The 27,788-nt window shown below is 42.5% G+C and overlaps 2 protein-coding genes across 6 annotated transcripts in view; one reads left to right on the forward strand and one right to left on the reverse strand.

The window, feature by feature from the left end:
- UBAP1 (ubiquitin associated protein 1) overlaps window positions 1-18,741 on the reverse strand; it is a 30,252-nt gene extending 11,511 nt beyond the window's left edge. Inside the window, exons 1-2 of one of the 3 annotated variants that reach the window (XM_052670660.1) lie at window positions 18,678-18,741; window positions 3,008-3,048 (exon numbers count right to left, since the gene is read on the reverse strand). In XM_052670660.1, coding sequence (XP_052526620.1) covers window positions 3,008-3,041 — 34 coding nt within the window. In that variant the 5' untranslated portion in view covers window positions 3,042-3,048; window positions 18,678-18,741. Of the gene's footprint in view, window positions 1-3,007; window positions 3,049-9,411; window positions 12,400-18,561 lie in introns of those variants that run through there. The other 2 variants (XM_052670659.1, XM_052670661.1) reach the window with 2 other exon arrangements.
- Window positions 18,742-21,698: 2,957 nt separating this feature from the next.
- DCAF12 (DDB1 and CUL4 associated factor 12) overlaps window positions 21,699-27,788 on the forward strand; it is a 29,895-nt gene continuing 23,805 nt past the window's right edge. The window contains exons 1-2 of one of the 3 annotated variants that reach the window (XM_052670671.1): window positions 21,699-21,946; window positions 22,675-22,929. In XM_052670671.1, the coding sequence (XP_052526631.1) occupies window positions 21,866-21,946; window positions 22,675-22,929 (336 nt within the window). In that variant the 5' untranslated portion in view covers window positions 21,699-21,865. Of the gene's footprint in view, window positions 21,947-22,251; window positions 22,318-22,674; window positions 22,930-26,535; window positions 26,645-27,788 lie in introns of those variants that run through there. The other 2 variants (XM_052670672.1, XM_052670673.1) reach the window with 2 other exon arrangements.

The raw sequence follows: 27,788 nt of genomic DNA on the forward strand, positions 1-27,788 counted from the left end.
AGAGCCCAGCTTGGTAACTACCATGCCCCAGTTAGTCCCACCGGCACTAGTTCTGCAAGTTCTGCTCTAGCAGAGATTACTGCAGCATGCAAGTGAAGCAGGATTACCTCTTTGCACCACTCCCAACCCCAGTTGCACAGTATGCAAATAAGCATCTTACTAGAGGCATTAACACAGTAGGTGGTAGATACCTTCCCTTACATGGCTTTCTTGCTTGCCTGAAATAGGCACTAGTCATTGTGGTGTTTATACAGCAACTTCGTTTGTTTTAGCACAGAAAGAAAACTAGAAACACAGACTATATCTGAACTGACAGCTGTTCATTTAACCCCAGCAGCTAGGCTAAGGAGAAAACTTCCCAGTGTCTTCCTAATGTGACAGTTTTCTAATACACTGCTATACTGTTGTCTTGAACACAACTCAGCTACAAGGATATCAAACAAGAAACACACAAAATATTCTAGACATTTTGACAATGAAGAGTCCATAATGCTAGAAGTCCTCCCGAAGAGAAATGAAGCACGTAATACTCAGTTTGTTCCAACACAGCCAGAACAGCACTAGCCTAGCAAACTTAAAAACTGAGCAGTAAGCAAAGTATCCTTTTTTTCAAACAGATGGCCATACTGTCTAAACACTCTGATGTGTGCCACCCACGTCCTAGCAGGACTCTGGGACCAGCCAGTGCAGTGCATACTGTCTAAACACTCTGATGTGTGTGGACACAAACAGCAAATTCAAAACAATAAGCAGAACCTCCATACACAATGTAAACAAGCCATTATTTCAGTGGTTTAAGCAAAGCCATCAAAGGTTTTCTAACTATAGTTTCAAAAGCATGTTAGCTCCTCCATCTTCTTTAAGGGCTTTATGACAAACTGAGGGAGGGCTCTGTGAGAACAGCCCCAGTAGAACAGTAGCTGCTTGACTGCTCTCTGATGCCACACACTATACGACACTCCTGGACCAAGGAACTACTGCTGTGAGAGAAAGACTTCTATCCACTTCAGTAATGCAGAAACTGCCAGCTAATCCATAGAAGCAGTGTGACAGCATAATGAGAACAGTTCAGATAAAGTGCAGTTACCAGTAATGAATTGGAAACTGTTTTGAAACCAACTTTGTTTTAGTGGTCACACAAACTAAGGTCATGTGATTTTCAGAAACTGGATTGGAAAGTTTTTAAATTGTACAGAGTAAGAGACAACGTAACAGCAACATTAACTTGTTGCTCTTAATGTAATCTGTCCTTTTGCTTATCAGACCAGAGCTATACTTCTGGATGCCACTTTTGCTAGAATGTAAGCTTGAACTTCCAGTTATCCAGATGACAAGACAGCACACGGAGTTACATTTTACAAAGTTACAAATCACCCCTCGAGTGGAGAAACAAAAAAACGTGTTCTGTTGTCTCCAGCCTCTTCCCATCTGCACAAGGTTCTGAGAAACCCGCTCCAGGTGGCCCAGCTTGAGCAAGAGAGGTCTGGAAAAGATGATCTCCAAAGCTCCCTGCAAAACTCAGCTATTCTGTGATTTAACCTCCTGGAATTCAGCCTCTAACTCTCAATACACAGCTGAACAATAAGTACAAGAGATCCACCAACTTGGTTGACCAATTTCAGCTTGTCACAGAAGCTAAGCTGAAGGCAGATGAAGAGATCAGAATGCAGCTGCTGGACTAGATGCTTCACACTAAGTCAAAAATCAATTAGTGGGATTGATGCTTCCCAACTATGGAAAAGAGTGAAAAAATTGCCTTGCTGATTTTCCAAGAAATAAGCCAAGGAATCTGTTCCACTAATCAGAACCAGTACTATGACAGAGTTAAGGATATCATTAGGAACAGAGGGTACAGAGGAAGGTAGTCAAGTTAGCCATGGTACAGCATCACCTGTTTTGACCTTATTATTCTGAAGCCAGGGGCATATTCCACCAAACTGCACTGTTTTAAGAAACATTTAAGACAGGCTTATTTCTATCTCTGAGCAGGGTCTCTTCTAGCCTGGGTTAGGAAGCAGATGGATTCAAAAGACAAGCTGTCCAGAGAACAGCAACTGATGTTGGCAGTTATCTAATAATGACGTAAATTGCCACAACAACAGAGGCAGCTATCCAAAGATCAAGTTTTGGTAGACTACTTCTATTAATCCTTAACATGTATTTAAATTAATCTAAGTTTACTACATACCTCAATTTCATGCTTGCAAGACAGAACAACATGCTCAGGAGGGAGAGCAATGCCTCTGTATTCTATTTTCAGAAAGACTACCCTGAAAAAATCAAGGCTGTTTTTCTGACACAAAATATTCTTTCTACAACAATCATGTTAGACATTTCATTTGAGCCTCCCAGAGCAGCTTTTATTTACTTCTTTTAAGGATCTGCATTATATATAACAAACTGAACTTAAGTCTCTAAGGAAATAAGAACCCTTTCAAATCTATATCTCATTTTCTAAGAGTAGCACATGTACAAGAAAGTAATTCTTTATAATGCCAAACATCTGCATGATATCACACATCTCAGACACAGACAAAAATGTCTTCTTCACTTATCTAGCTCAACAGCTTGCAGTTATGGAAGTCCAGTTTAGGAATAAATTCGCTGCTAAGAAAAAAGCAAGCACAATGCTTAACTTTCAATCCAACTGCTCACTTGACTTTCATAAGAGTAAGCTGCAGATTAGAGATTGCTTCAGTGATCTTCATATCAGTACCATAATTACAGTTCACCTTTAATACTGAAGGGGATTCTTGGGGAGGTATTAGTCTGCCACGAGTGGAGGGAGGGGATAATGGAGGGTAATCAGCAGCTTTATTTCCGTTTAACTAGAGAACAGGCACAGCATCAGCAAGCAACTATGCAAGGAGGAAGCCAAGGCACTTCATTTACAACAAAAATCTCATCTGAGGCTGAACAATTAGCCTCTGTGGCCTCTCTAAGCCAAGGCTCTAGTCAGCAACAATACTGAGATTCATCTGATTGAAAGATAACAAATTCCACTCACCGTGAGAGTCGGATCCCAACTTCTTAGAAGCCATTTAGAACCTGAAAAATATTTTGAAAAAGCTTTAGCAAATTTATACATACTGTGTTGCATAATCCTATGCAGTTCTATAGTCTTATCTCTGGATTACAGGATACGCCGCTGACACTTGCTTTGTTTATCCTATTGCCAAGACTGATAGACAAACTTATTTACAGTGTCAATAATTAAGACAGTAATTTAGCCTAGGGTCTGACAACCTAAGTGGCAAAAAAGAAAAAAAAAAAAAAAAGAGACAAGAAGAAACACCCAGATTAATTAGGAAGGCAGAGCTCTAGGTCACAGTACTCAGAAGTTGCTCCTTCCCAGACCCAGTGAGCAAGAACAACCTGCCTCCCCTGCAGGACTATTAAGAATAGCTTTTCCTACTGGAAATACCACACTGATCCTCTTCGGTTTAATCCCTGTTGCTCTAAAAAGGGATGCTATGACATTTGGTATGCAGAGCCCGTCAGACAACACAGCGCTTGTCCCAACGCAGTGGGTAAAACACACAACTGTACACAATGCTGGTACACAGAAACTGGTAGCAAGATAAAGTTTTCTAACATGCACAAGGAAGTAGTGGTAACATTTTTCGTCCAGTGCCCATGGAATTTCATTAACAACTTTTGAGAAGTTAATAAAGCAAATACTCCATGATTAAAATGTTAAAGGAATGTTCAGGCAGCACGTAACAGAGCAGTCTGATCCCAAGGAAAAGCTTTTATTTAACTAGAAGGAGCTGCAGAATACTTGCTGATCAGTCAGCTAAAACCCTGCTCCAGGATGCCTGTGGTGCATTCAGTAACAGATCTGTTTCTTTTGCTGTACTAGAAATATATCACAAGATCTTTCTTAAAACACCACAGCATAACTCCCTGAATAACTCAATCTAAGTCCTCCTTTGATGCTATGTATGACATAGGATCAGAGCTGCTCTGTTTCTGAAGTCCTCCAGCTAACAGACTGCAGCACCCAACAGGCATCCTTCACAAAAAAGGAATTAACCAGCACACTCCCACCAGCAGCCAACAACACTCCAACCACAACATGGAACAGATCTAACTTTCACATCCATCGTCCCCAAACAAGGTCCTGTTCTTCAAGTTTCTCTTGCACATCCATAAGAATGTAACCCTCACAGATGTTCCCTTAAAGAAAGGGTGTCTAAAGATGTTTAGCTGCTCCAAGTAGCAACTGACACATTTGGGATCAGGTTGAGACAGTTTCAACTGTTGTTAGCAAACAGAACCATTAGGCACTGCACACAGTAATGCTGAAACAGGTTCCCAACCACATTTTGTCATCTCTTCAGAAAAGTGGGTTTAGTTAAACCAGTATCTCTTGAGTAATCAGATTTGGTAGGCTATTTAGCCCATTACAAGCATCTTACTTCTTTCTCTTGCCACCAAAAAAAAAAAAAAAAAGAAAGAAATACATATTTGCAGCCTCTTAAGCCTGAGGGTTACTAATGTGACAGCTGTGTTTCTGGGTTTGCAGTATCTTGGCTTGGTCAAAGCTTTTGCACTGGGCACCGAAGACTTGCTTACCTTTATTACTGCTCTTTCAGAAATCAGAAGGACTTGCTTCCAAAGCCTTCCTCCAACTCATCCCTGCAGCTTTACTACTGTTCCCTTTCATCTCCAGGCACTACAAGATGCTGAAGGGTATTTGTGGTTGGGGCACATTATCATAGAGAATTCGGATACTTCATTATATGTTTTAACTTAATAGAAAGCCCACTCTACTATATGAAGGGATTTTCAGCATCTTCCCTGGGTGACAGAAAAGCCTGGGATTAAAAGTTTGTTACATATTTTTAAGTCTTCTTATAGAGACCTACAAGCTTTCTTCTATAATTCCACAGGTCCTTCACCCCAATCCTTCATTCATGGTTCCAGTTAACCCTTGGTTCTAGTTAACCCACTGGAAAGAAGATCAGGGCTAAAAGTGTCTGAAAGTTCTAAGCAATTCTAACCTCAGCAGCTACTGAAGTAGTCTAGTATTAACATACCGACAAGAAAAGCCCATATTTCACATAACCACCTTGAGAAAACAGTCCTGATATCATGACAGACAGACGAAAACAGAGTAGTAGAACCCAGAATGAGGAAAGAGAACCTTAGAAACTGAAGACAGAAGGGAACACAGGAAAGAAAAGAAAACACGTGCAGAAGTAAAGAGATGTCAAGACAAAACTGATGATAGAAAAATCTGGCACAGAAATAGGAGACAAGCTGGAAATCTTGAAGAAACAGTTCTTGCTGGATGAGAAGCTGGACATAAGGCAGCGGTGTGCACTTGTAGTCCGGAAGGCCAACTCTCTCCTGCTGTGTTAAAAGAGGGGTGGTCAGCAGGAGAGGGAGGCGATTGTCCTCCTCTGCTCGGTTCTTGCAAGGCCCCATCTGCAGCACTGCGTCCAGGCCTGGGGCCCCCAGCACAAGAAAGACGCAGAGCTCTTGGAATGGTCCAGAGGAGGGCACTAAGATGATGAGAGGGCTGGAACACCTCTCCTGTGAGGAAAGGTTGAGGGAACTGGGCTCGTTTAAATTGGAGAAGAGAAGAACAAAAAAGCAGAACAACTGCTTTTGAGATCTTACACATGAGTTTTCAAACATCTCCTGCTTCTTGCACAGATAATCACATTGCATGGATAAGGGTTCCCTTGCACAAGAGAAAGAAGATGCTCCTGACAGTCTACCTGGCATATCACCACTTAAACTTTTAAACACTTTTGCTGCATGAAAGAAACAAAACCAAAGAGCCAAGCTCATCAACAGATGAGAAAAATAACAAATTAAATACCACCAAGAGTGACTAATGAGCTGATGCTGGGAAGTTGTGTTTTATTGTAGTTACTTCTATATTCCATTCACTCTCTATTCCTGTCTACATTCCTTTTCTTCTGAAAGAGCTCGGACTGGAAAGTTTCAGACAACATTTTGGAAGTTCTACTCTAACTACTAAATTCAGTGTGAGTCAAAGGCTGTGGCCAGTGTCAAGATGCCCTACATAGTTAAACATGACACTTATAGATTTAGACAGTGCCTGTTGCTAAGATAAAATAAGATCTTCATACTAGAGCTTCCCATTTATGCCTGTTAAATAATTGCTACACAATACTGTGTGGGCTGACAGTAAAAAGCTGATGACAGAAGTTCAGCACAGAACAAACATGTCTGACTTTCAGGTACTGAAGTTTGTAAATTGATGACTTACCCCCAAATCTGCAGATGTTTCTGCTTTATACCTCCGACAGCTCTGCAAACAGTAAGCCTAGTAAGCTGCAGAGTGCAGTAAGCTCACTTCTATTACATACAACAGCACTGAGCCACAGAAAGCAGTTCTTTGGATCAAGCCATTTTAAAACCAGATTTCAGTGAACCAGAAAAGGGAATGAAATAACTTCTCATTCAATTTCCAATGGCCACGGTTAAAACAAATCTAGTGACGTCTTCCTCTTACAGGATACAAGTGTTCATCATATGTTTAACCAAATGCAGAACAGAAATTACAAAGAGAATAATAGGGTGTATAGGAGCAGGGATAAGATACCCCTGCGGCATACAAACCCCACATTTCAACCATCTCAGCATTCTGAAGAAAGATCTAGAATTTGAAAGACAGTCTGTAACATCAAATTAATTCAACTTGTTATTTTCAGGGCAATGATTGAAGGGCAGAGGGACAGGAACTAATAGAGCAGTTCTTTAAAAAAGTGTGTATGTAGAATGCATTAATGGGAAGGACAGTGAGAAAAGAGCCCCTGAAGAGTAAATCTATCTGCACATCATGTTAGCAAATTATGAGACAACACTCTTCAGTGATGGCAATAACATCCAGTAAGGGCTTCTACATGCAGATGCTGAATAGCCTTTTCCTAATAGTGATAAAAATTAGGAGAAACTGATTTTTTAAATGTTTCAGTAGCTTAGCATAACATAGAGGGCAATCAGACCGTCTGCTTCAGTATCATCAGTCAAGGGGAAGTTAAACTGGAAGACAGCTCTCTTCCAAACAAAAAAGTATTGCATCTCTCACTTTGCTGTTCCATATGGATTCACTGCATTAACATCAATCACAGTTCAGAAGCAATCCTTCTCTAAGGTTCCACTTTGCTCATTAAAGACACTGCTCTTGTCAAAAGCACGTACTGTTTGAAATGGTTAAGGACGTGATGCTCGTATCTGATGATACAGTCCTATGGTGCTTTTTAAGACCATGACTGTGTATTTGGGCAATAAGGCCCTATGCCACACTCAGAAATAAGGAAAAGCTCTACAGTGGCTGAGAAAATGATCCAGCACTTAAATGACCAGTGAGGGCTACAGTAATCTCACAACACAGTAAGGAAACAAAACCTAAATTTGATAAGCAGGACAACTGCTTTTAATTAATATTTCCCTATATTTAAAGCTTTAGACAGCAAATACCTAACACTTCTGAAAACATGAAATCCAGGTGAAAAGCATCTAAAAGCCTGTGCCAAATGCAGCTACTTTGGATCTGTTGACACCTGATGTGATACCACTATGAACAAATTACATCCAGAACGGTAATCTCAGCACAGATAGTGCCAAGCACATTCTGTAACTAATGCATGTAAGAAGAAAGCCAGCACTTCAATATGACCCTTTTCATGTTAGAAAAAAAGCTATTAGTTTCAACAAAATACTCCACTTACCCTGTTCTTTTGGTAAACACACATGAAAAAATTTTGGAGTGTCCTGTACATCTAGAATGCATGTCCAGAATCCAGAGCAGCTTAAGCTGATTAAAATGTTACTCTCCTTGTGGCAGTGATATTTCAATATGCAACAAGCTAGCTATAAAGTACTTGAATACTAATACTTCAGCCTCTTCCTAATCATGAATGAGGTGTGCTAGACATTCTTCCTATGCTGTCAACACTGCATTGACAGAGCTGTATTACTCTTCTACAGAACTCCTTTTTTAATACTTGCGCAGTTTTGAGGTTTTTCTTATGTTCTTTGATCAAGAGAGTTATACAAATAGTTGGTCTTCTATTGCCTAGAAGGGTTCAACATGGTGCACAATGCCAGGACCTGCTCTCAATGCCAACACAATAATTCTGCTCATATTGCAGAAAGTAATTTGTATTCTTTTCATCAACATTAACCAAGACTCAATGCGTTTTAGCACTATAACAACTGACATTAAAAAAAATGTATTCCAAAGAAAGCTATATTCATGCTAGTTTTTCTTGTAAATGTTTATAATAAAAGTGGCATAATTTATTGCGACTTTTCCTTTTTGATTAAAAATTTGGTGAAAAAAATTCTTATGGAATTACTCAAGCAAAGCAGATGAAAAAAACAGCAAGAAATTAGAAGGACTAAAGTTTTAAAATCAACTATCTGCTAGCAGGTCAAACAGCAGTTGCCATTTTCATATATTAAAACCTCAGTAAAATACGTGTGCTTTGTGCTGCGCAAGAATAAAGGGAACAGTGTTAGACCACTACATATTCACCAGTTCTTCCTCTCACACCCTGGTCACATGCACTACCCACTCTCACCATGCACTTATTATTCCCTTTATTCCCTCCACAAAACTCAGCATGCTACTGACAGAAAACATTCTGTTGAATTAATCATTCCACCTACAAACAACCCTGCCTGCTGTGCTAAAATCCTGTGCGGAAGCCACTGCTTCAAATCCTCACTGCACCCCCAGCCCAAGCAGCCTAAATATGCAAGGCCACTGAAAGCCTCCTCCCGTTCCCTGTAGCACTGCTCCCACAGTGTGGTTAACACTGCTAAACTCTCCCAGCCACCTGACATCACTGCTTTCCACATCAGGCCTCATTTTCCTCAGCTACGAGAGCCACATTCTGAGAATCCAAATTCCCGGTACACTCACTGAATTCAGAAGCCACCATTTAAAGCTTCCACCAAGCTCTCAGCGCTGCCTTTTCCAAGAAACTCTTCTATTCACTACCAGAACATCTGTTTTTCTCTCACTGATTACACATGCTGCACAAGAGCAGACATTCTCAAAATTTTCAATCACTGAAGTACCTAAGAGCCCATCATAGGGCTATTCTGCAAACCAGCTTAGAAAAACACACAGCTTGAGCCTTCCAGCAAATTAAGCTTATGAGAGAAGGGTGAATGCCACGACCAGTGCCACCACTGTGACAGCCTTCATTTTTGCACAACTTCTTTGGTTTTAAGTCACTTACTCCACAAATCAAGATGTTACACTGGTACAGTTTCAGCTTTGAGTGCAAACTCATTTTCTCATTAGCCAGTAGGTATTTCTCTTCCTTCAATCCTTCTGATCGAGACAGAGACAAGATAAGCACGTACAGAAAAATCCAGCTGAAAAGATCTTAGGTTCTGCTGTGCTGCAGGACTTACAGACAGGGAAAAAACTGATTATTGTTCAAGGTGAATGCTCCCTTCAGTGATCTTCACATGTGTCTTTGTTTCAGCAGGATGGAATTGTTTTCTTCAGAGCACCTGGTATGATGTTGTGTTTCAGTTCTAAGAGAAAAACAAAGTAGGTAACACGCCAATGATTACATCTGCTGCTAAAAGCCAAGGCTCTGAGAAAGACCGGCTTTTTTTTCCCCTTTTCTCTCCCCAGTCCCACTGGGAAAGGAGGGAGTGAGCAAACAACTGTGTGGTATTCAGCCATTTGAAGGGTTCAGCCATAACAAGTTCACTCCACTGAGGTCTAAGCAGTGCCACACTAATTTCCAAATTAAAGCAAAAGAGGAGAACAGATGGAAATATAAGCGAGTCAAGCCACTAAAAAAAAAAAAAAAAAAAAGGCCCCATCACAATGATGCTTGAACAGAGAGCAGTAGGAATGCACTTACTGGTTCTGCAAACCTAGACCAGGATCAAATGAATTTTGGGGCTAATATTGACTAGAAGACTGCACTTCACTACAAACACAATCATCTTTAAGTCACAAGCATACAAAAACCAATAAAATCAGTTCTTATTTAGCCAAGGCTCAAATGTTTCCTTTCCAGTCACAGCACCAACTAAGTCTGCTTTCATTTTTTTCCAAGCCAGTTCTTTTAGGACTGAATGCCATTAGAAAAAATGATCCAGAAACAAAATTACATCAGTAGTCAACACTGAATTAAATCCTGCTACCAAAAGTTGTGTTTCAAATAAATAGGTTCCACTAGTTTTGATTAAACATGAAATACATGTGTAACCTCATAAAGAGTAAAAAACTTTTAAAAGTGAATGCTTACACCTCAGTTGTTTCTTGAAGAGGCTAGCAAACTTGAAGAAAGAGTGAAGTTCATAGCAAAGATTATGTCTTGCTCTTCAGAAACCCACAGGACAGAAGTATCACCACCTGGTACCAAAAATAAACACTGACACATAAAACCAACAGTAGACATCAGAACAGACCCAGCAAAACAGTGCTGCCCACATTAATTACACTTCTGGATTTGAACTCATCTGGAGCACAGGAATTTAAGCTGTCTTCTCTGAGTTTGTCTAGTACAGAAAAGTAGAAGTTTAGCTTTGTGCAGAGAAGTCCAACTGAGACTGTTCTCAGCCACAGTAGTTGACTTATTACAAAAACAGAATACAAGGATCTGCTTGGCCCCCTGAAAGTCCCATGCTCCGGTTCTGAAACAGAGTCCTTCCTTGCAGTGCTGCAGTTTGAACTCAAACAGGAAAGGTCTCTGGATTTAGGACTCTGAGTGGAAATAAGGCTCAGTCTGTAGTCCAACAACAGACCAAAGAGTTCAGGGAAGGAAGCCACATGCAACATGAAGAAGATTCTGCACATCTGTGCAACTGTCACAGCTGAACTTACTCATGGTTAAGGTGCACAAACATGCTAGCAGCTGTCACCTTCTGAGATAGAGCTGAGTCTGTCCCTGAGACACGTTTCAGTAATGCTTCAGTTGCTAAGCTCACCTTTACATGCTCAAGAGGAATGAAAAGTGAAACAAAACCATAACCACTGAAATACACTGCTGTCCAATACAGTCTGGAAGGACATACCGTCCAGAACCAAATACACTTTCACACACATTTTCATTTCACTACCTTTACTTCAAACAGAAAATCATTTTGTCTCCAGCACTATATCATTCTTGAACACTTCAAAACAGTTTTACTCCCAATTAAATGTACTGAACACAGCCCTGTTTTGTAGGTGCAAGGAACAGGGTTCAAATATTAAACTGCATTCCCACAGTCATCCTGCTCTGGTTGTGCCACAACACAACTCGCATTTCCTGAATCCTACATCCACAGCTATCCCAGGAATCTCACTGCTTTCTCTCCATTTTGGTCCAATGCCTCTTTCCCACAATATCCTGTATCAAATCACTCTTCCAGTTTTCCATCTTACTGTAAAAAAATTTAAAAGGGTGTTCTTCTGGACTGATAACATGAAACAGGATTTAGGAACTTAGAAATTAAGTTCGGGCTACCTCTAACTCATTGAAGTTTGCAATTTTGTTTTACACCATCTCCAGCTTGCTTGGGTGGTAGAAGACATTTAATATAACAAGCACTCCAGCAGCACTGCTAACTAGTGCAACCCCCCAAAACACTAAAAGAAATGAATAACTGAATGGAAATGGCTCATTTTAAATTCAAAAGAAGCCTTCAGAGATGCATTAGCTTCATTTCCTCAGGACATTTTGACAGATCTGACTCAGCTGCATCAATGCAATTTTTATAAAGCTAGATGGAATAGGGTGCTGGATGAGATTGCCACGTGACCATCCAACAGTACTATCCACGGCTTTTCCTCCTCAAATGTCCAACAGTAACAGATCAGCAGCAATATGAGACTGTTAACAATATGCAGATCTGCTCATTGAACCACCATCAGTTAAAACCAAAAAAAAAGAGGAAAGTCTATATGAGTTGGCCATTCTTCAACTGAGATGATAACCCTTGAAAAATCAGTCCTCTTTTTCACTAACCCATGCCGGATTCAATGTAGCAAATAAATCCAGTGCTGCCTAATAACAGAAGCACCACATTCACATTACTGTAATAACGTCAAATTACAGAGAAGGATTGTAATAAAATATACACACAACTTCTCTCCCAGCTCGGAGAGAAAGTCTCCAAATTGGTGGGTGGAAGCAGTTTATACAGAATACTGCCAAACCCCTGCACTGAAGAATTGCATATTTCAAACATCTATTTCCTGGAGAGCAAAGAGCAAGAGAACCAGAATTTTTTCATCAGCCCAACACTGCAACACAAATAAAACACCTCAGAAGAGTGGCAGACCTTCCAAATTTATTTTTTATAGCATAGTATGTGCATTCAGACATTAAAAGGATTGCATTAGGTCACACAAACAGCTGTAGTACAACCATTTTGCCTTTCATCCCTGGCTCCAAAAGCAGCTTAGACCACCTAGCTGCTCACAAAGCCAGCTCCTTTACCTTAGTCTAACTTCTCTTACCTTATGTCACACAACATACTTGTGGGTTCTTGTAAGCTGTAAATACCATGACATTTCCAGTTGAACATCTTCAATTTGAAATATTACTGAACACACAGTTTCACATTTCCATTTGCACTTGGATTTGCAAGCTTTCCCTTTGCGAATAAAGCCAATTCGAACATTGTTACCTTCAAGCAACAAGCTCCTTACTGTCTCTATTTGCCCTTGCTTTGCCAAGAAGTCACATCAACAAGCTCAGGCATTCAGCAGCCTAGAATTATATGCAACATTATATGCATTTACAGGTGTTTTAGCAGACAGCCAAAGAACTCCGGGCAAGTTACAGAAATCATGCACTAAACTCCCTTCTGCAAACAAGAAGGAAGCCAGTTTTTACAGAAGTTGAAAACCACCGCCTGTCAAGATACAAGCTAACACTAGTTCTTTCACAGATAGTTCACTCGCTCAAAGCAACAGCATTTTGCATCCCATCTCAGCATTTCTGATCCATCTGAGACAGTCACTGTAACATTATATGAGACTCTCTGCTGTTTCTGAGTCCCAAAATGCATCGTCTCTCTCTCTCTCTCTCTCCAAAGCCTGAGAGTGATACAGATTAAAAATGGCAAAAATGACTGGTTCAAACTTGATAAAATAATTTTCTCACCCAAACATTTTCTTTAAGCTATCCTTCAGGATAGTATGTGGAAGGTGGCACTTCAAATAGTGAGTGGTTGGATGTAAATTAATTGCAGGTACAAAGTCCCATCAGCCAATGACCACTGACAGAATTACAGCTAGTTTAATAACTAATCTTGGTTTATTAGGAGCTCAGAAATCTCAAAGGCACGCACTAATTACAGAAATCTGCTACCTTAAATCATGATGGTTCATTACTCTTTGAAAACTAAAAAGTTACTTTGTACTACTGTTGTTTTGCCATACATTTCCACTCCTAAAAATCAAATGCATGCCTGACTTCGGGTACATCAGCTTCCCAAAAAAAGAACCTTAAGTACTTTCTGAATGCTCAGTTAAAAAGTTGTATGTTATTATGAATACAAGCAATCAAAATGATAGTCAATAACCCTTCGGCTTTGTTTTATTTGTATTATTTTTAAACCAAGAAGACAAACACTCTAGAAAAAAATGGCTTGTGGTGATCTAACAATTATAAGATTAAGAACATTCCTGTCACAGACGATAAAGCTTCTCTATGCTTTTTCACCACCAAATTTTATCCCAGATAATTAACAGTGATTTTATTATTAGAAATTCCTCTCCCATTTAGAAGGAGCTCCTATATTTCTTTTTCAAATTATTATACATTACTCTACAAAGATGCCACATGACAGCATTAGTCATTAGGGTGGAACCCAAGATAGCTCTGCTGTATTGGAAAAGGAAAGACATATCCTCTGACAACAACTTCACAGAGCGTTTGTAAACTATGAATCTAATTTGATTTTGGAGTCAAGTTGATGAAGAAAAATCAAACTGAACACACAAGCTCCACGTCTCAATTAAGCACAGCACTAACACTTGTCACAGCACAATGACAATACAGAGACACTTAGAAATCCAGCATTCCAAGGAGAGGGAATAAATCTCACCAGTCACTCTTCATCTGCTGTGACCCCAAAGATGCCAAACAGCACAAACGTAAATCAGAAAAGGACTTAAGTCAATTATTTGACAGGATCTAGTACATAGCTATGGTGAATACTGACCTCCAGCAACATAATCGAGACGGAGAGCTCACAACTAATACAATTTAGTTCATTACTACTTTCCTCAAATCTGACTACCTGGGCAGCTTAAGTATATTCATATTAGGACCATCTTCCACTTGAACTGACTGCTTCCTGTATAGGATTCATCCTCTGTTTTTCCCATTTAAGAGTTGCTCTGATCCAAGCTCTCCACACACAATGCAACTGAGAGACTTCAAATGGGAATTCACAGCTTGTACTCAGTCTGTATAGAAGTAATTCTATTGATACAACAGAACATTTTGAATCAACCTTCCCTTCTATGGATTTAAAACTAAGTTTCAGCACTGTTACTCCTTTGTATACTTCTAGGTTTTAAGCAAACACAGCATAAACTTCTGAAAAAGGCTTACAGCCTCAGGAAGAGACAAATGCTCATGTAGACATACAAGCTGTTCCTTCCTCAAGGAGTACTTTCCTGCATTTAAGGAAAACTTTCCTTTACCCACGTAAGAAAAATCTAGAATTATTTGCCATTTAAGAGAAATAAAAGAAAAAAAAAAAACACTGCTCAGATTATTCTAGAAGGCCTCAATCAAGACTATGCTGACTGTAAAAGGTCACTAGGGGAACAGAACATGAGCTTATTCAAACCAAGCCAGAGGGTCAAAGCATAAAGCAGAGCGCTAGCATACCAGAAGTGATTACCCACTTAGGTAGCTAACAGAAAAACAGCGAGCTCATGCTTGCATTGATCAACAGCAATCCCAAGCACAGAATCACAGAGCACGCCTAAATTGACTGCAACCACGTGAACTGTCGATACCAACTCCTGGCTCCATGCAGGACCACCCAAATTCAAACGCTGTATCTGAGAGCACTGACAAAACACTCCTGGCGCTCCAGCCGTGCCCACCGCCCTCTGGTGCACAGCCTTTCCCCACCCCCGGCCCTCCCCTGGCGCAGCTCCATGCCGTTCCCTCGGCCCTGTCGCTGTCACACAGCAGAGCTCAGCGCTGCCCTCCGCTCCCTGTCAGGAGCTGCAGCCGCCATCAGGCTCCCCTCCGCTCCTCCGCCCTGTGCCCAGCACACCCAGGGCCCTCAGCTGCCCTGCACACCCCTTGCCCTCCAGACCCTTCCCTCCTTTCTGAGCGCTGCTCTCCAGCCTCTCATCCCCCAGACCGGACCTGCAGCCAGGGCCGCTCCTTCCTGGGTGCAGAACCCAGCAGTTGCTCTTGTTGAGCTTCATGCTATTGGAGACTGTCCAGCGCTCATCTGTCGAGATCTCTCTGTAAGGCCTTCTCTCCCCTCAAGGGCAAAGATTGACTGTAGAGTGGTACATGCTATTAGATCCAGTACATGCTATTAGATGCTATTGCCTTCCTTGTTACCAGTACAAGTAAACAATACAGAGAAAATAAATCACCCCCTGATACACCCCAGAAGACCTACTTTTTAAAACCAGAAAGCTATTTTTATCTTGTAAACAACCACCGTTCCCTTTCCTCTAAAAAACTCATTTCAAAAACATATTCCAGAGCTTTTCAGTTATAGCACCATGAGACCATTTTTACACTGTCACTGATTTGAATTACAATGGCCATTTTAAGTAGACCGTAATGCCTTTATGTGAAGATTCTTTAAGTAAGGATTTAATAGTTTCAGGTCTGCAATTTACAGAAGAAAAGACTGCAAGAAATTATGTAAGAAACAAAATAACAGAGAAAGTGGATCACAGTTCCTGTTATAAATTAGAACTAAATTTCCTCACATATCAGTTTATCGAAATATACATGCTGTTACCAACTGTGAAACGCAGAACAAGCTGATGACAAAAAGCTTATGACATGGAGATTGGGTAGTGTCAGGACTGTTTAATGCCCTGAAGTCACTAAAGTTTGTGTAAGCACCACAAAGCCATCAGCTAATGGAATTAAAAACAAGTAAGGTAGTGCCTACTGCGGCATTACTGTACTTTTGCCACAAAAGTGTCTGAGCAAAACAGCTCAGGCTGTCAATGTGACAATGTTAGATGGGATGGCCTGCTGGGCTGCTCCTGAAACCTGACTGGTCTTCTCCAAATGAAAGGCTTTTGTCTTTCAGATAACAAGTATTGAGCTCTGCAAGGTACTATTAGAACAATGGAGATGGAGCTCTTCCACGTGTCTTTGATAGTTTCTAATCGTTAAGGTTTTTGCTAGCTATCAACTAACAAGTAAATTAATAAATCTCATAGCTGAATAGCAGCTCAACATATTAAAATAGTCTGAACACAGAAATTCTGATAAAGAGAAAATAACATTCTTATTATTCATTCATAAATCTTATATATAAGACTTCACAGCTTTCTGCATGATGTTCCAGGTAACTGTGTTTCAGCTTCCATTTTACTTGTGTTAAATCTCTTTTCTTAGAAGTGACTTCTGTCCTGATTCCTTTGCTCCATATTGCATACACGGGAGAGGAAAAAAATACTGCAGACCAGATACAGCAATGAGAAGAAAAAGGTGCAATCACTTTCAGTTTTGCTTTTGAGACCAAATCCATGAGCTAGCAACAATGAAGTTAAAGATTATATTTTCTCTTCCCCTATTCTTAGGATCGATACATTGCCTAAAACGTTTAAGTGACTCTTTTGCAGCAGTGCTCCAAAGTGTCAGGGGCACTTACAAATTACAAGTCAGTTTTTACGGAAAAAAAAGCTGAAGTCATCCAGCAACACTGCCACCGCCATACTGCAGAAAACAAACGCTCCCCTAACAACATACAGCACACAGCCTGGCATACATCAGCCCACTACCACACACACCCTCCTCAGCTGACACAGAGCTATGCACATAGCTCTGTTCTGTACAGAGAAGAAAGGATGCATCAAAAAATGTTTTTCCCCTTTTCCTTGGAAAAAAAAAAAATATTGCTGCAACTCAGAGAGGTCAGATCTGTATGGCCAGCTTTAAGGAAGTAAGCAGTTATGGGAGTGCCTGCATTACGATAAAGTTCCACACTCCAAGGATGACGAGGCATGGAAGATGAGGCAGGTAGCTAACTGCAGAACCACTTCTTTTTTCCTTCACACTCTTAACCACAAGTTGGAATAGATTCCTCCCTGCCAAGCTCCCACAAAAGCCTATTCACCCTATAACAAGTTGTGAGATGCCAGTGCCTTCTATCAGTAGCAAAGACACTGAAGTCTGAAGGAAGAGCTGTTTGTAATTTGGCAATGCTTATCTATGAATATCCGCATCAAAGTACTTCTATCTGTCACAACTGTATTTCTATCAAATCCCAAACAACAGCTACATCTGTTGTGAAGCAAAGTGCCAGAGTCCACCTGCTTATTTCTGCTCTAACGAGGCAGAATTTTTCCAGTTCTTTCTGCGTTTTTTTTTTTTGCCTTGTTTAGGATTTTAAGTGATATGGGGAATAAAAATACTTTATCAAACAATTACTCACTTCCAACAATTGTAATTTCTCTTACTTATAAGGAAACAATCCTAACTTTCCTTTTAAATGAGAGACTTTAGGCTACCAAAGATCAGAAAAACAACCCTCAAGTTACATTAAGTACCTTCATCAAAGTGTTAAAAAAGTATCTGAGTGAATGCAAGCTAACAGCACATAAGGCATTATCAGGAAGTTAAAAACTACAAAAATGAAGTATTCTTACACTATGGCGTACATCCACAGTATGTGTGCATCTCCAATACAGAACATGCAGCCCTCTCTTCAACTCAGAAGAGGAAGAACTGGAAACGAGCCAGAAATAGGTAACGAGCACAAAGTGAGATAAAGAGAGCTATCACCCATACAATAAACAAGACTTCAGCTCTTCAGCCTGCAGAGACTCGAGGGAACAGAGCAGACACATGACAGCAAAGGGAGGGCTGAGTGTTACGGTTATCACAATGCAGACACCACAAATTAACAACCGACCCGAAGGAAAACTCGACAAAAGCCACAGAAGCACTCAGCCCATCCAAACCAGAAAAGGACTTTCCACACAAGATCTGGCGAGGAAGCCACCTTTCCCCGGCGGGCACACACCCTTTACCCGAATTCGAACAGCTCCGAGGAAGCAAATTCACAGCGGGGAAGCACTCGGACAGGCGCCGGAACTACGGAGAGCCACCGAGAGGAGCCACCGCCGGGCCTGATCCCGCTGCCCTGGGAGCCGCCCTACGCCAGCATCGCCAGCGCGGCGCGGCCAGGCCCCGCTGCTGCTGAATCACAGCGGGACGGCGAGAAGAAGCGGCAGCGGAGCTCCGGCACGGCGAAAGAGCGGTGAGCCCGAGGAGGGGCCGCGGCCCGGAGCTTCTCGACGGGAGGAAGGGAACCGGAGCCCACCGGCCTAGGATGGTGAAACGCCTCCGCCGCCCCCCTCCCCTCGCCAGGCCCGCTCGTTACCTGCCAGCCCCTGGCTCGCAACAGTCCCCGCAGCCCCTGCCCACCGCCCGGCCCTACGCCAGCCGCACCGCACCGCCCTCTCCGGTCCGGCCGTCGGGCGCCGCCATCTTGTGTACCTGCTCGCCGCCCCGGGGACGTGCTGACGTCACGACGCAGCGTCACCTGCAGCCTCGGTGACGTCACCGCGGGGCGGGGCGGGGCGGGGCGGGGCGGTGCTTGTGTGGGGATGACGGGGCGGGCTCTCGCCCGAGCGGCTTTCGTCGTCAGGGGGCTGAACGCCCCGCGTGGCTTTGTTAGAGGCGCTTGGATTCTCTAGGTGGTAACGGGAAATAAATATTAGCCAGGGAAATACTGCGTTAGCTGGTTCTGTGTGAGGGGTTTAGAAGCGGCTCCTCTCAGCCCCACCCACCTCCCTCTCTCCCTTTGGGTTACTGCGTTTGGGTTATTTCCGTTCTAATTGCTGCTGCTGCAGGCAGAGCAAAAAGTGCATAGGAGCTCTGTGCACTTACCTCGGTGTTAAAGCAGCATGAGGAAGTAGAGATGACAAGTGCTTCCTAGTGCCGACAGCGCACTGGGCCCTCCGTGAACCCTGGATGGCATCAAGCTGCTTGTTAATTAAATAATTAAAATAAAAAAATTAAATAAAAAAGCCAATAATTAAAAGGTCTGCCTGTCAAAGCCTGCCCATACTTCCTGGGTATTACCTGCCAAGGCTCAGAGGCTTAAAATTAAAGAAATAGTGAGCCTGTGCCTCTGCTATGCTTAACTATCAACATTGCTTGTTTTGCAATATATCCATTCTGCACTAAACAGTAACAGCTTGTTTAGTATATTTGTGAGATCTGCCTAAACCTCAAAGATGTCCTTAAACAGTAAGCAAGCCGTTCATAAGATCGTTGAGGATGGAAAAGACCTCTGAGATCATCTAGTTCAACCACCAGCCCCACTACCTACTACCCTAACCACCAGACCACATCCCTCAGTGCCACATCTCCACCAGGGACAACGACTTCACCACCTCCGTGGGCAGCCCTTGCCAATGCCTGACTGCTCTTTCTGAGAATTTTTTTTTCTTTATTTCCAATCAGAACCTCTGTAAGGCCATTATTTCTTGTCCTCTCGCTGTTATTGGGGAGAAGAGGCTGACCCCAGCTTACTACAATCCCCACTCAGGGAGCAATACAGAGTTATAAAGTCTCCTCTGAGAGTCCTCGAGACTCAGAATCTCAGTTCCTTCAGCTGCTTCACATAAGAATTGTGTTCCAGGCCCTTCACAGCTTCATTGCCTTTCTTTTGACATGCTTCAGAGCCTCAGTGTCTTTCTTGTAGAGAGGGCCGAAAAATGAACACAGTACTCAAGTTGTGGCCACTCCAGTGCTGAGTTCAAGGGGACAGTTACATCCACAGCCCTACTGACTTTCCTTCCACATTTTGGAAGACATACACAAAGTCTTCCAGCTTAGACTTGTATTGAAATCTTAAGAGAGAAAAAAACATGCATACACACGAAACAAATTTTTAGTGTAACAGCTATGTTTATTTATAGAATCCCAAAAGGCAAACGTATATGAAATTGTAAATATCTGACAATCTTCCCCTTCAATGTTTGTGTAATTTGTCTTTGTAGGAACCAGTGTTGAACTGATCCATGGAGATGCCACTGAAGATAGACCATTCACAACACAAATTCCTTTGGTTTTTAATTTTCTCAGTAGTGTTACTGTCTCTGTGCATTAACTCATTTGGAGCCTACAGCCTGAAACTGTCTATTTCAGTATTCCCACCTGTACAAAGGAGAGATTGATGACCTATTTTCCCGGATGGTGAAAGCATCTTGAAATCTGAAACAAGAACTGTTGTATGCTTTGTAGCTAGGAGATAACATGTTGAAATGGAAAAAGCCGCACACCTCATGAACCCACAGCTGTAGGGGTGTCCCTTGGGTAATGTGTACATCGACTGCATTATTTCTTGCTCTAAATTATGGTGAAAATACAAGTGTGTACAGAGGGCCTGAGCACAGCGGCTGGTTTCACACAGGCTGCATTACAAACTGTGTTCAGTGCAGAATGGAGCAGGACCTGAGGAAATGTTGTGGACCTTCATCAGGAGTGGGTCAGGATGGGTGTTAGAAAAAGGCACTTTATCAGAAGGTAGTCGGTCGTAGAACCCCAGGTAGGGGTCATGGCACCAAGCTTGTTGAATCCTGCGGAGTTCAACAAAGCCAAATGCAAGGTCTCACATCTGGGTCATGGCAACCCCCAATATCAGTACAAACTGGGAGAACAGTAGATCACAGCCCTGCCAGAAAAAATAGAGCACAGCCTATTGGAAAGGTGGGCATGAGCCAGCAGTGGGACAAGAAGTAATGGCTTCAAGTAGTGCCAAGGAAGGTTCAGGTTGGATATTAGGAAAAAATTAATCTCATGAATCACAGAATCACAGAATCACCCGGGTTGGAAGGGACCTCAAGGATCATGTAGTTCCAACCCCCCTGCCTAGCAGGGCCACCAAACATCCACATTCAGATCAGGTTGCCCAGGACCCCGTCCAACCTGGCCTTGAACACGTCCAAGGACGGGGCATCCACAACCTCCCTGGGCAGCTCGTTCCAGGGCCTAACCACTCTCCTTGTGAAGAACTTCCCCCTAACATCCAACCTAAATCTTTCCTCCTTCAACTTGGAAGAGTGAAGAGTGATAAGTACTGGAACAAACTGCTCACAGAAGTGGTATCCCTGAGCTACCCCTGGAGGTGTTCGAGAGGAGGGCAGACGTGGCACTGAAGGATGTGGTTGAGTGGTATGGAGGTGATGGGTTGACGACTGGACTACACGATCTCAGCGGTCTTTAACGATCCTACGATTTGACAACTGTGCGCTCACAGCCCAGAAAGCCAACGGTATCCTGGGCCGCAGGGCGAAGGAGGTGAATCCTTTCGGACGGACGCTGCGGAAAGCGGGACCGTTCTCCCCGCCCCATCCTCCGCCGCCAGCAGGGGGAGTCGCTCTGGCTCGGAACACGTCGCCTGGTAACCGCAGAGGGGGCGGTGCCCGCTGGCCGTCCGTGTGCTGGGACGCGGGGCTGCCGGGCGGGGCGGAGGGAGCTACCGTAAAGCTGCGACGCGACCGCCGTAAAAGGGGGAAATGTCGTGAAGGGCGGTCCGGAGGGGCCTGCGGCGGAGTGAGCGGCCGGGCACGGCTGCCGGCACTTAATGCCCCGTGTCCTGGCGGCCGCCTGCTCCGTCTGCTCCATGTGGGGTCCGGACCGGGCTCTCGGCCTCTCTTCTTCACTTTCCTTCTACTATGGCCAGGAAAACAGTTAGCAGGAAGCGGAAAGCGGCGGCGGCGTCCGCCGCGGGGCCCGGGGGGCTCTGTGGGGAGCAGGTAGGCCGGGGGGCGGTGCGAACTGAGCCCGGGGGCGCGGTGAGCCCCGGCACCGGCGACGGGTGGGGCGGGGGGACCCCCAGCGGCGGGCGTCGGTGCCCGGTTGCGGGTCTCGGGACTGAAGGAAAGGGAAATGGGGCTTGGGGGATCTCGGTGTGCCGGGGGGGGTGGCGGAGGTGCGGGAACAGCCGGCGGCACCGGGCCGAGCGGCATCGCCCACCCGCTGCCGTCAGATTCCCGCCTAACCCGCGCCGCCCCGCTGGGCTCGGCCGTTGTGTCCGTAACGGCCGCGTCCCGGGCCGAGCTCCCCGGTCGCGGCCATGCAGCGGACGGAGCCTGGCTTCGGCCGCAAGAGAGCTGTGAACGCCACGGTCGGTACCGAGCGGCCCCTGCCCCGTGTGGTTGTGTTTCGCTGCGGTGGAACTGAGGCCGGGGAGGAGGCTGGGGCTGCTCTCAGCTGCTTAAAATGTTTCTTTTTCAGGTTTCTCGTGTTTCCTTTAGCATTCGGTGCTTCAGCGGTGCTGAACTGGTGGGCAGTGTCTGTGGCACCACTGCAGTGCCACTTCCTAAGCGAAATGTGTTTAATTCTATGAAGTAAAGGCTGTATTAGCACTTCTGTGTTGATCTTGTATGATTTTTATGGATGGTTTGGAAGACTTAATTGATCTGAATTCAGAGGACTACTATTTTTCATTTTTCTATCTAATTTTCATGTTTGTTTTCTACAGTATGGATGGGATCATTCAGTACACAAAAGAAAGCGGCTTCCTCCAGTGAAGCGGTCCCTGGTGTATTACCTAAAAGGCAGGGAGGTCTGGATGCAGAATGAGTCCAGCTACCACCGCCTGTTGCACGGGTATGCAGCCCAGCAGCTTCCCAGCCTCCTGAAGGAGAGGGAGTTTCATCTCGGAACCCTCAATAAAGTGTTTGCCTCCCAGTGGCTGAACCACCGGCAAGTGGTGTGCGGGACAAAATGCAACACAGTGAGTGCCACTTCTTTTGCTTCTTTTCTCATGCTGACGTCTTTCTTAATCTCTGTATACTGCCAAGGAAAATATTAGGAAGTAACTAGAACCAGGCTTAACTGTGGCCCATTCTCATTTGAAAACATGGCTCTGTGCATGTGGCTATGAACCAGGCTATGAGACCTATATCTGTACACGGCCTCTCTAATCTGTACAGAGCTAAGTTACCTTTTTTTCAGAGTGGAGTGCAACAGTGCTGTTGAATCTTTCTTCTTGTGCCGCATATGGGGGTGTTGGTTAATGAATGTATCTCTGATTTCTAAATAATGTGATATCTAGCACAATATGCTGTTGAGGCTCTGTTTTTATGTGTCATCCTCAGTGTGTTTTGGTTTTTTGTGTTGTTCTGCTGATGACTGAGGAATTACTACAGAACTAAACTCCTGGAGTTTAACAGTGCTGTTAAACTCCCAGTATTCTTCAGACTAAATAGAGATGTTCTAATTATCTAAATCTAAAAACAATTTCAATGTATTCAGGATTATCCTTTGTTTGTTTACTTTATTTTTTTTTTCTGCTTTAGATCTCCTTTGCTTACATATTCTCATGTTCGTGTATTTTCGTGTGCATTAGCAAATACTGAAAGCTCCTCAGGCTCTTAAGCTGATGATTTGGATTTTAAACATAAGGGAATATTAAAATGGGATATAATGTATTTAATAAATGGAGGAAATCATACATGTTAACTAATAGCCTCTGCTGTAGTTAGTAGCCTGGCCTTTTCGGCTAAGGCTATGATTTCACATTGGAAGCTCTGATTGAATTAACATAAAATCCAAAAGTTGTTCTTTGCAGGTTGTCTAGTGCTACTGAAACAAATCAAATTTTGGAAGGAATGTGTAGGCTGAACAGTTTTCAATCTTCCAAGTATATGAATTGTCGTGATTGTTTTTTTGCTGTAATAACTTCTTATGAGGAAGCTCTGTGGTCTGACTTGCAAAGGACAGCGATATTTTTTTCATTTCACATTTTCTGTAATTACTCACAGGAGGAGACTTTCATGCAGTTCTTAAGAAGCAAAGCCTAACTGGGTAAACAAAACAGTGTTGTAGCAGGAGTAATCCTGAAGCAGAATCTCTTTGCTTTCTTTCTCCATGTGTGCTCATTGCCTCTGCTGATCAGCTGCCCGCCTTTCATGGAACAGAAGACAAACTCCTGCGAAAACACAGGCTCTCAAAATCTTGCTTATTCTAGCAATATCACTGCAGGTTTTATAGCGCTGCAGCAGTTTTGCTGTGTTCTGTAACTTCTGTAGTTCCATTCCTCTGCAGCATAGATAAATGAACAAATGCATTGTTAATGCAACCTTGCAGAAAATTGTTTGTGACCAAACAATCAGAGAACTGAAGAGGGATTCAACCATACTGTTGTTCCTACTGCATACGCTGCAGTGAGGTATATGCTTCCGCAGCTGAACTTGGGTTACAGATGGACATTGTCCTGATGACAGAAGTCAGCTTTGTCATTACAAGATTATATACGAATTATGAATACTGTAATAACTTTAGTTTGGTTGCTTTGTGTTCGTGTTACAACAGCTGGAGTGTTAAACGACACTCTAATTATAAGATTTTTCTCTCTCATCTCCTGAGTAAGCAACGTAATAAAGATGAGTATCTGTTGCTTATTCTCATGCACTGAAGTTGGGAGTAAATTTATAACAACTTCGTTAACTTTAATGGTATTAGTTACAGTGGCATTGCTTGTAATTAAAGCTAATGCAACAGAAAAATTTAAACCAAACCAGTTACTTGAATGAAAGCATGAATGTGACGCTGGGAGCTTCTAGCAGTTAATTTATAAATTGCCTTTGGCTGTGCTGTGCCAGAGGTAGTCACTATTGTAATAACAAAAAAAAAAAAAAAAAAAAAAAAAAACCACCACAAAACAAAAGCTCTTGTCATGAGACAGGCTTTGCTTTTAGTTATTTGACAGTACTGGTCAGTCTAAAAGCTGAAGAGAATGTAGAGCTCACAGTTGTGCACTTTCAATAAGAATTGTAATTTGTTTTATTATTTTGGGCAACTTTTTAAGATTCACACTGAGTGTGCTTGTGTGTATAAAAAAAACTTTGACTTCCATTGAATGCTTGTAGTTGGTCAGCCAACTGTGTCAAATTATGTATTTTAGTTTATTAAAGATGCATAATTTCTTTCCTAGATACTTTATTACGGAACTTATACAGGCATTCCAGTGTCAAAAAAGTCAAGTGGGATTTTCTGAAGTGCAAAGATCTTTTTGATCATGTATACAATGGGCTTCTTAAAGTTCTTGAAAAATAAATGAGGAAACAGGCAAACCTCTGAGATGTGCAGATGTTCATAGTGTGTCATCTTGGCATCTCAATTACCAAAGGCTGGTACCAGGAAGTCTCAGATAATACTGTCTGTAATTAGTGTGCTGTACTCATGCTTTTCAGAAACAGAAGAGATTGTGGAAGAAACAAGCTTACAACAGGAGAGAACTCTGAATGTTGATTTACTGAACTTTTTCTTCCCTTTATTTCAGGAAATGATGATGGATAAAGCAGCTTCTGAAAGAAGCACAAATCATCATTTTGCTGTGTCTTTTGATCCCTTAGATCTATGTATCGTAATTCTTTCGCTAATTGTGAAGTTAATTGAGTAAAAACATCTGATTCCCTGAATACAGAAAGCTATTTAAACACAAAACCCAAAGATACCCAAATTCCTTATTGTTTGCTCTCTTCTGATCTCTCAGGTGTCTTTTCTAGGACTTGAATGATTGCCAGCTCAATAGCTTTATTTCTCCTTGGTAGATTCATGCACTGCTTTGGATAGCCTAGTGTCAACTTCAGGAGATCCCATGTTTGTTCAGCACAACTCATATGATTGTAGTCTTCTAGTGCAGGTGTCTGTAGTGATGAACAATACAATTCATGGTTCTTAGGTCTGTGAATATGGAGGGCTTAGGTGGCAATGGTTTCTACTTGCTTTGCAAGTTAATGTATCCCCTGGTTTTGGCTGTGCTGTCAGGAATCAAATAGACTGCTTGTTTCTTGCACCGAGCAGGGGAAAAAAAGTCTTGTTCCCACAGATTGTAACTCTACTTCAGCACTGTACTTTGTTCACTGTAAATAAAACTCTGATACCAGTAAATAACACCTCAATTCACCTTTGTTTCAGTGTTCTGTGAGAGCATAGTCAGATGCTGTTTCTCTTGGGAGCATTAGGTTTTCTCTCTGCTGCATGTGATGCCATGTCTGTTTCCAGAATTTGTTAGCTTCTTTGCCAGGTATGGTGTGGGTGGCAGAGATGCCCTTTAGTGAGTGAAGTCTCTCGCTTCTCCTTCCTTTCCATCTGTCGACATGTATTAACTGTTTGCCAGCCTTCTGAAATTAAACAGAGAGCAAGATGCGAATAAAAACTGACAAATGTGGCTTTGGCAGTGAACATATTTAGTTGCATCAAAGTGCATCAAAGGAACTGTGAGGGCTTAAGAGTTTCGTATCCAGGTGGAATGCTTGCTTGAGCTGCTCTGCCTCTGGAAATGGGAATTCAGGGTAAACTCACTGACTTTTTCTTTTTTTTTTTTATACTGCAGTTAACTCCTCAGAAGTTCCTTCATGTTCTTGATTTTTTTCTTTTTCTGGACCTTTTTGAGGAACTTGTGTAAGGCCATTACCACTGCTGCTGATTGTACTGCACAACCTGTAAGTAGGTTCTGTGCTAAGATTAGTGCATGTTCTGATCTCAGTTGGGAAGGAGTTCTACCAGTTTGAGTCTGCTTAGTCTTTGAAGGTATAGTGTTTCTTGGAGATTTGGCATGATATATTAGTGAATCTGTATTGCTACAGAAATGAAGAGCTTTATGGGAAGCATTTCATGATTTAAAAAAAACCAGAAGTGTTTACAATCCAAACATAAAACAATACTGAGAAACGTGGGAGGGACGGAGGGGGAAATCCATACTTTTCAGTGTAACCAGCAGTGGTGTTAGTGTAACTACTCTAAGCATTGTCTTATTTCTATTGTTTTGTTAGTGAAATAAAGTTTAGAGATAATGATGTCATTTTTCAGCTTGGCTGAGACTGAAATTATTGTGGTCGGGTTCAGCTGGTTGCTGGCCATGCCCTTGCAGAACAGGATGTTCCCACCTGCTCATTCTTGCTGGCGCTAGTGTTCACACGGCTGAGGAGTCAGCTGGGTCAGCTTGCTGCTTTGTATTGTGACAAAGCCTCGTTTCTGCCAAAGGCAGAGAGAAGATCTGGGTGACCTGGAGCTACCTGAACACCTGTTGTTGTCACAGAGCTGATGAGGCAGGGAGCGTATGTGAAGAAAGTACATGTAGATTTCCAAAGATTAACTTAAGCCAACTGTGAAACTCTACCCCAAATTATTCTTTTAGTGAGCCTCCTTAGTGAGGCAGTATGTTTGTTTGGAGTTTTTTCAGATGCTTATACGAATGATAAAAGTGCATTATGCTATGTGATTTCAGGGCAGCATGTGAAGAATAAGTAGTCTTGTTCTTTATATCTTGTGACTCTGAGTCTATCCTGTTTCTGAAATAAAAACATACTGTAGCTGTGGGTGACATGCTCTGGTTTTGTTCAGATTGGTTTGAACAGGCAGCCTTAATTTTCAGTTGATTGTATCTGCTGTTCTGTGCGCAAATCCAGCGGCGGAGAATGCAACCTGTTCTTCATGTGATGCCATGAAAATTAATAGCTGGCTTTTAGCTTCTGTACATGCATTTCTTAGATTTTTTTAAAATCTTGCTCTACATATGAAGATGAGTCTTATCAAAGTTTTAATGTTCCCACTAAAGTAAATATGACCAGAATGCTTCTTGAAGTA

The sequence above is a fragment of the Tympanuchus pallidicinctus genome, unplaced genomic scaffold (genome assembly GCF_026119805.1).
Source record: "Tympanuchus pallidicinctus isolate F22 unplaced genomic scaffold, pur_lepc_1.0 scaffold9, whole genome shotgun sequence".
Taxonomy (NCBI): Eukaryota; Metazoa; Chordata; class Aves; order Galliformes; family Phasianidae; genus Tympanuchus; species Tympanuchus pallidicinctus.